This window comes from Priapulus caudatus, unplaced genomic scaffold (assembly GCF_000485595.1).
Source record: "Priapulus caudatus unplaced genomic scaffold, Priapulus_caudatus-5.0.1 Scaffold1076, whole genome shotgun sequence".
NCBI lineage: Eukaryota > Metazoa > Priapulida > Priapulimorpha > Priapulimorphida > Priapulidae > Priapulus > Priapulus caudatus.
In genome coordinates this window covers 83,285-92,715 of record NW_014578137.1, presented here as the reverse complement: position 1 = coordinate 92,715, position 9,431 = coordinate 83,285, and the positions used below count along the sequence as shown (strand labels likewise).

The window sequence follows — 9,431 nt, the reverse complement described above, 5'->3', positions numbered from 1 at the left end:
TCAAGAACAGTCTCCGTAAAATTATTATACAGGAATATTACAAACTGTCTTGCTTTAGCAAGGATTTAAATAACATTACTGAACCTACCTTTCATATTTCCAAGGATCATCCAAAAGAACCAAACTGTCGCTTTTCACCAAATCTTTAGGCACATCATGGGAACGTGGTTCTCATAAGCCCTGTCAAATCCTAGGAAACCCATGTATAATTAAACTCATCATATCATGTAGCTATCCATTATCGCCGCGAGCAACAGTATTTCCGCAGTCAGTGTACTCAAGTGTTAAGCCAGGAATGCTTACACAATTCCACTTACCCACAAAGCTCTAGACAAAAAAAATATCTACAGGTATTATTTGGCTACAAGAAATTTACAAAACATACGTGCTGTAATACGACCTACGGGTCACCGGATTGATTGTAGAAGGACCCCTTCAATGATAGAAATGACAATATCCATCACAATTATATTGTATTAATACCATATATATTAATATTAATGTATACATTAAGAATCCTCAAAACATCAAGATTTAACAACATCTAATATCACTAAATATAATCACTACTTGAATAACAAAACAGCTTCCATCAACAATATCTCTTATCACATAATAATCACCACACTTCACTGTGAGCATGCTGGAATTTTTTTAATACTCACTGATCTCCACTAGCATCCACCTCAAGTTGTTACTGCCCAGCATAACCATAGAACTTGTTAGATACTAGTTCCCGCATCCTGCGACCAATTAATCTTCTCCCACCAACTGGCTTGAGATGTCCTTAAAAAATTAAATTTAAACAACACATAATACAGGCATTAAATATTGCCAAACAATAGCCTGTGATTTTATGCCATAAATGAGCTAGCCACGCTGGAATGCACACAGTATATTGCCCCAAACCATTTCCCCTTACAAATATGTTTTCACCCCGCCATTATGCTAAGACTAACACTTATCTGTTTGTGAGCTAATATGTTAGAGTTTCAAGCCATCATTGAAGCAACTTATGTCGACTTTTGGCACTTTTTTTGACTAAGCATTCCTTTTAAAATGTCCTTACCATAATCACTGATGTAGGAGCTGCCTGTCAATCATCCATCTATTTTTTTATCAAAATATTTGTTGTGTTTTTTATTCTAACAATACTGTTTATACTTATAACACGTCCGATTATAATGACTTCAAATCAAATCTAATGCATTCACGGCATCGATATTCACGTGCGGATTCTTTTTAAATAAAAATATTTTTTGTTAATAATAGTTTTCAAATTTGTTCTGATCACAATTATGAGTTTCACACAGTTTATTAAAATGACTCGTCGTTACTGAAACAAACGTTCTTTTTTTTATGCCTTCTTAAGAGAGACAGTTACAATCATCACCAGTTGTGTATTAATAAGTAGACCAGGCTCTCACCAGCCAGAGAGGCTCAGATTCATAACTTTGGCACAGTGTATAACAATGTTGTATTATCCAGTAAACTTCTGATACCATAGAACTCATACAATATTTCTAACTGTTTTGTCCCAGCAATATTGTTACCCCTTCTTCATGATTCTTCTCTGTTACAACTCTATCCTCACACAATTAAGTTAAATATATGCCTGTCAAATAATCATGCTCTGACTAGTTATCCCAAGCGTTCCCAAGCCAACGCCCGAGTATCGAGCGAGTTGCCACAAACATGAATAATTCTCATTATATAGATGCTTTCCCGTCAGGCGCGTAGCTACCATAACGCAGATATGTAGTTGCATTACCACATCATTTCACCAACATATTTTTTATTGCAGAGCAGCGAAGAAGAGAGATAGAACGAGACCAGACGAGAGAAATGAGCAAGAGGGCAAGACGACGAGCAGGCGTTTAATTCACACGTCTTATTAAACAAAGTGCCGCAGACGACCCAGCTCGCCCTCACCCTATCGGCAGTGTTCTTATGCTAAACTCACTGGCAAACGAATGAAGAGCAACCCTCCATCACTGCGTCCGTCTCAGACATATATCTAGGATCACTACCTAAACTAGATCTAAAATCCTTAAATAGCTAGCCTTTGCCTATACGGTAGCCTACAGTAATAAAGATACACTGTTAACACTTATAATGACTCGCCCTCCATATAAAAAAAAACAAACTAACATGTTATCCATGGCTATCAGCATCGACCCGCGAGCGTACGTCGGTCGGTGGGTGGCGGGAGAGTCGCCTGAGGGCGGGTGGAGGCTCTAATAGCACAAATCAGTCCCCCCGAGAATGGTGCTGCAAGTTGTCCCATCCATCTCCAATCAACAATCCGCGCCATCACCCTTCTGTGCGTCATAACTCACTCCATTGAGTTGCCTGAAATTCCAGTTATATTTCATGCAGGTGAGAATTCGCTCAGCGGTGAGTAACACATCCTGCATTGCAGGTTGCCAGGCAATAATTTATTATCTTAGAACGTGCTAGTTCACCCCCCAGCATCTATGGGCTGCCCCATGTGTTTTGCCTACCACGCGAGCATCAGGCGTTCATTTACATGCTGCCTAATCCTACAGGTGCTACTCAGGACTCGTGGTACAAACATTCTCTAGCGTTTGGTTTCTCTTCCTTGTGAGGGTGTCCCTTTCTACCTTTGTAGTCTGGACTACGGTACACCTTCCTTTGTGTATACCTCACTTTGTGTACTGCTGCCTCTGCAGCTGCACCTCCATCTAGAGTGCTTACATTTTGTTTCGTGAGCTCTGCTGTTCTAGCTAGCGCAATAGTTTTATCCAGTGTTAGCTCAGGAGTTCTCAATAGCCTTTCTCTCAGGTGCTGGTCTTTTACACCGCATACAAGTTTATCTCGCACTAAGGAGTCAGCCAGATCCCCAAAGTTGCACGTTTGAGATAGCGTCTTCACATCGGTGATAAATTTCTCAAGTGTTTCTTCACCTTGTACATGCATATTAAACTTGAAACGCTCAATAGTCTAGTTTTTCTTCGGTTGACAGTATGTGTCAAATTGTCGGAGAACAATTTCTATCGTTCTGTCTTCCTCCTCCTGATCCCATCTCTGTGTCGTGTAAATGTCGCGACCTTCAGGGCCTATCAGGCATTTCAGCGTTTTTATTTTCTCACTCTCTCCGTGTTCTTTGAGTGCTAATTCAGCATACAGTACAAACTCTTCCCTCCACTTCTTCCAGTCATTTGCAAGACTGGCCCCGGTTTTAGAATTAAATTCTAACTTCGAAGGTGGAGGGAGACGTTGCAGAGCCATAGCTACAGTACTTGCCACACAGTCTATTGTAGTCCTTTGTTCAGGAATCACGAGGCTGTCCGAGTCGGAGCACTCCGGAATTTCACGTGAATTCTTACGGAACACTTACAGTTCAAGCTTCCCACTGTGACTGTTCACAGTTCAGGCACTTCTGACACCATGTTCAAATCTTTAGTTTGATGAGGAGTGTAACTATGCACAGAGTCAATAGCAGATAAGAGTGAGAATGAAACTAACTGTAAACTGGATTTATTACAAATAGCAGAGACATGTTCTATTGTTCCTATATATCGGATCCTCTAAACTTAGTCAGAGTCAACGCTACGCATGAGCGCTATATATTGTTACAATCACGAGCCTAGGTCGAGCCGTTTAGATTTGTGCCGCAATTCTGCATTTCGTCCCAATACCTTAAGTTAAGGAGAGAATGTTCCCCCTTCTTTTACACCTCTCGACCTTTGACCTTTGACCCCCAGCTTCGACATCCCAACTCGTTTTCGGATTACCCCCCCACGTCCCGACTTTCGAATCCATACGTCGAGCCGTTTAGATTTGTGCCCAACTGTTGATGGACGCACGCACGGACGCACGGACGGACGATCATGCGATTCTACAAGCTGCATCTGACTAAGTCAGATGAGCTAAAAACGAAAATTACATGATTAGTTATAGTGATCTTTAGTGATCAAATCTTGTTGCTCATGAAGAGAATAGTTCTACTAAAAAGATAATTGTCGTAGTCAGAATGAAAGCTGTACATTTACTCAAAAATGCCTCAAATACCATCTCCTGCGATCTACATTTTCAAAATTTTATGGGGGAGGACCCGCAGACCCCCCCATCTGTGTGCGACTGTGCGTATACATCCATTTCACCCTAGATACGCCCCTGCCGTCATATTGATAAGCACAGAGGTTGAAATTGTCTAGAACATATTATGTAGGCTGCTATACGAAAGAGAATAATTTATACCTCATGGCTCTTGGCATGTGAACTACCTGACAGACCACTGCAGATGAGGACTGTGTTAGTGCCTTCCTCGTTCAACTTGCCCCACGTCTCGTAAGCAACGGTCAACTCTGGAAGAATCCCTCCACTATATTTCATGTAAAATGGCTCGGTAGTTGTGCAAGTCTTAAATCCGGACACGACTTGGTCATACTCTGGTTCTGGACCAGATCTGACGCTGTATGCAGTGGGATAAAGAAATGACAGTATTTATAACTAACGTCAGTAATTTGTGAAGTAATATATAGAATGGCAGTTTGACTTAAAGGCATACTATGCCCATTGATTATGCAATGTTGACGAATGCTAGAGTAACTGGCACCTTGTGTAGTTAATAAGTACATAACCTTATTAACACAACAAGTATGCCAACATGCTAATGCACAATCAGTGTATTTGCTTTCTTCATAAAAGCGAATATCTCAGTTTGTGCATACACTGACAGGCACAAACTGATGTAAGGAATATTCTCCGTAAAATATTATAACAGGGAATATTACAAATGTCTTGTTAGCAAGGATTAAATAACATTACTGACCTACCTTTTCTATTCCAAGGTGATCCAAAAGAACAAACTGTGCTTTGACCAAATCTTCTAGGCACATGATGGGAAACGTGGTTCCATAAGGCTGAAATCCAGGAAAACCCATGTATAATTAAACTCACATATCATGTAGGATCATTACCGGCGAGCAACAGTATTTCCGAGTCAGTTTACTCAAGTTGTTAAGCCAGGAATGCTTTAACAATTCACTACCCACAAAGCTTCTAGACAAAAAAAATATCTACAGGTATTTATTTGTACAAGAAATTACAAAACAACGTGCTTGTAAACGTACCTTACGGGTCACCGGATTGATTGTAGAAGGACCCCTTCAATGATAAGAAAGACAATATCCATGACAATTATATTGTATTTAATTACCATATAATATTAATATTATGTATACATAAGAATCCTCAAACATCAAGATTAAAACATCTATATATCACTAAATAGTAATCACTACTTGAGATTAAAACAGTTCCATCAACAATAGTCTTATTCAACAAATAAACCACACTTCACTGTGAGCATGCTGGAATTTTTTTAATACTCACGATGTCCCATAGCATCCACCCAAGTTGTTACTGCAGATAACATAGAACTTGTTAGTATCTATTGCGCATCCTGGACCAATGAACTTCTCCCACCAACCTGGGTTGAGATTGTCCTTAAAAAATAAATAATACATAATAAAACATAAATAATACATAATAAAATAAATAAACACATAATACAGTCATAAAAATGCAAACAATAGCTGGTATTTTATGCATAAATGAGTAGCTGCACTGCTGGAATTGCACACAGTATATGCCCCAAACCTCCATTTCGCTAAAATATGTTTTCACCCTCCATTATGGCAAGACTGAACACGATCTGTTTGTGATGCGTGGTATGCTAGAGTTTCAACGCACATTGAAGCAATATGTCGACTTTGTGGCACTTTTTGACTAAGCATTGCTTTTAAAATGTCCTACCATAACACTGATTGGTAGGAGCTGCCTGTCAATCATTCCACTATTTTTTTATCAAATATTTTGTTTTGTTTTTTGTATTCTAACAATACTTGTTTTATACTTATAACAGCCGATATAATGACTTCAAAGTCAAATCAATGCATTCACGGATCGATATCACGTTGGGATTTTTTTTATTAAAAAAGATTTTTTTTTAATAATAGTTTTCAAATTTTTGTTTCCGATCACAATATAGTTTCGACACAGCGGTTTAAAATGGACTCGGTCGGGTTACTGGAAACAAACGTCTTTTTTTTAGGCCTTCTTAAGAGAGACAAGTGACAGACATCACCAGTTGTGTATTATAAGGTGAGACCAGGCTCTCACAGCCAGAGAGGCAGATTCATAACTTGGCACAGTTGTATAACAATGTTGTATATCCAGAAGCTTTGACTACATAGAATCATAGAATCTCTCTAACTGTTTTTGTCAGAATATTGTTTACCCCTTCTTCATGATTCGTTTTCTCTGTTACAACTCTATCCTCAGAATTAAGTAAATATATGTGTCAAAATATGCTCTACTAGTTGATTCTAAGCGTTTTTCCCAAGCAACGCCGAGTATCCGAGCGAGTTGCACAAACATGAATATGTCTATTATATAGATGTTTCCCGTTCAGGCGCGTAGCTACCATAACGCAGATATGTAGTTCCATACACATCATTTCACCAAACATATTTTTTTATTGCAGAGAGCGAGAGAGAGAGAGAGAGGAGATTTGTATAATATTTTTGTAGCACGCTTTTGCAATATTTATGCGAGCGTGTCGCAGCTTTTGAAAGTTAACTTCCGTTCGACTCGACTTCCACGTCCAAGGCTGCAAAGACTTTCTCTCTGATCTGCCCGCCTTGTATTTTGTTTAATTTGTCTAGATTAACAGGTTCGTCGTGATCTTTGCGATGGTTGTTCATGTTTGAACAACAGAGGAGCTCATGAATAATTTCTCCGCATCGTGAATCATCTTCTCCGTGACTACGTTGATACTCGCCGCTGTCTCGCCACCTTTTACACTATTTTCCATGCGAGGCTGTTTGGTTTCTCCCCCTTGTTGGGGGCAGACTTTCATCATAGTTTTATTTTTTGGTTTTGCCTCGAAGTGGTTCGGTGTTGTGGGCATTTTCTCGCAGCATTCTGTCCACTAGGCAGGACTCTGCTCGTTTTCAGTAAGTTGTAGTTCTGTGTCCACAGTAACAGACATTCTCTTAAGCGTTTGCGTTTCTCTTCCTTTGAGGGTGTCCCTTTTCTACCTATTTGTTAAGTCTGGGTACATCGGTAACAACGCTTTTTTCTTTGTAGTTACTCCTTTTCATGCACTTTAGTGTAGTGCTGCACTTGCCATTTCTGCCAAGGGTTTCTGCACGCTCCATCTAGAGTGCTTACATTTTGTTTCGTGAGCTCGTGCTGTTCTACGCCTAGCGGAGGCAATAGTTTTAATCCAGTGTTAGTCTCAGGGGGGTTGGTAGTTCTCATAGCCTTTCTGCTCTAGGTGGGCTGGTCTTTTACACACGCATATCCAATTTATCTCTTCTTGCAGCCTAGAGCGTAGTCAGCGACCCCCAAAGTTGCACGTTTCCGGAGAAGCGGTCTTTCACATCGGTGCCGATTATAATTACCTCAAGTGTTGTTCTTCACCTTGTACCATGGGCATATAAAGCCCTTGAAACGGGTCTCATAGTCTAAGTGTTTTATCTTTTCGGTTGACATAGTATGTTGTCAAATTGTCAGGATGAACAATTTCTTATTCTGTTCTGTCTTTCCTCCTGCCTGGACCATTTCCTCCTCGTGTCCGTGTAATATGTGCCGTAACTTCAGGGCTCCTTATTCAAGCCATTTCAGAGGCGTTTTTATTTCTCACTCTCTCGCGTGTTCTTTGAGTGGCTTCAAATTCAGCATACAGTAGCATAACTCTTCCGTCCACTTCTTCCAGTCATTTGGCAATGCCCCTGGCCCCTCGTTTGTCGGTTTTAGAATTAAAATTCATAACTTCGAAGGTGGAGGGAGAGCGTTAGCAGAGCATAGCTAGCAAGTACTTGCGCACACAGATCTATTGTAGTCCTTTGTTCAGGAATCAACGAGCCTGTCGGCGAGCGAGAGCATCCAGGCGGAATTTCACGTGAATTCTTACGGAACTACTTACAGTTCAAGCTTCCCAGCTGTGACTGTTTCACAGTTCAGGCCACTTTCTGACACCATGTTCAAATTCTTTAGTTTGATGGTGAGTGTAAACTATGCACAGAGTCAAATAGCGAGATAAGAGTGAGAATGAAAACTAAACTGTAAACTGGATTTATTACTAATGGCGGAGACGATTTCTATTGTTTCCATATATATCGGATCCTCTAAAACCTTAGCAGAGTCAACGCTATCGCATTGAGCGGGCTATATATATGTTTACAATCACGAAGGCCTAGTCGAGCCGTTTAGATTTGTGCCGCAATTCAGGCCATTCGTCACAATCACCGTTAAGTTAAGGAGAGAAATGTTTCCCCCTTCTTTTACACCTCTCGACCTTTGAACGCTTTGACCCCCAGCTTCGACATCCCAAGCTCGTTTTCGGATTACCATCCACGTCCCGACTTCGAATCCATACCGTCGAGCGCGTTTAATTTGTGCCCAACTGTTTGATGGACGTTCTATTACGCACCGGATCGCGACGGACGGAACGATGCAATGCGATTCTACTAAGCTGGGCATCTGACTAAGTCAGATGAGGCTAAAAAACGAAAATTACAATTTGATTAGTTATAGTGATCTTTAGGTGATCAAGATCTTGTTGCTTACCATGAAGAGCAATAGTTCTACTAAAAAGATAATAATTGTCGTAGTCAAGAAATGAAAGCTGTACATTGTTACTCAAAATGCCTCATAAATACATCTCCTGCGATCTTACATTTTTCAAAATTTTATGGGGGAGGACCCGGCAGACTCCCCCCATGCTGTGTGCGACTGTGGCGTGATACATCCATTTCAATCACCTAGATACGCCCCTGCCGTCAATATTCGATAAGGCAGCAGAGGGTTGAAATTGTCTAGAACATATTATGTAAGGCTGCTATACAGCGAAAGAGAATAATTTATACCTCATGGCTCTTTGCATGTTGAACTACCTGACAGAGCCACTGCAGATGATGACTGTGTTAGTGCCCTTCCTCGGCTTCAACCTTGCCCCCGCTCTCGCTAAGCAACGGTCAACTCTGGAAGAATCCCTCCACTATATTTTCATGTTAAATGGCCTCGGTAGTTTGCAAGTCTTTAAATCCGGACACGACTTGGTCAGTACTCTGGTTCTCGGACGCAGATCTTGACGCCTGTATGCAGTGCCGATAAAGAAATGACAGTATTTATAACTAAGCGTCAGTAATTTGTGAAGTAATATATAGAATGGGCAGATTTGACTTAAGGGCATACTATGCCCATTGATTATGCAATGCTTGACGAATGCATAGCAGTAACTGGCACCTTGTGTAGTTAACTAAGGTACATAACCTTACATCCAAACGCAATATCTAGTTGTACAATAATCACTGCCCTGTTACTAAGAACATGTAATTGAAATCTGGGCAGTCCAAAAGAAATCAGTTGGTTTACAGTTTCAAACCGCTGGCCGT

General features: G+C 40.5%; 1 protein-coding gene across 1 annotated transcript in view; it reads right to left on the bottom strand.

Annotated features, from left to right (window-relative positions):
• Positions 1-8,915, bottom strand: part of LOC106815269 (probable serine-O-acetyltransferase cys2) — a gene marked incomplete at its 5' end in the record, with an annotated part of 18,850 nt that extends 9,935 nt beyond the window's left edge. Inside the window, 4 exon segments of the mRNA XM_014819716.1 lie at positions 4,803-4,889; positions 5,100-5,133; positions 5,362-5,474; positions 8,904-8,915. Coding sequence (XP_014675202.1) covers positions 4,803-4,889; positions 5,100-5,133; positions 5,362-5,474; positions 8,904-8,915 — 246 coding nt within the window.
• Positions 8,916-9,431: the final 516 nt, after the last annotated feature.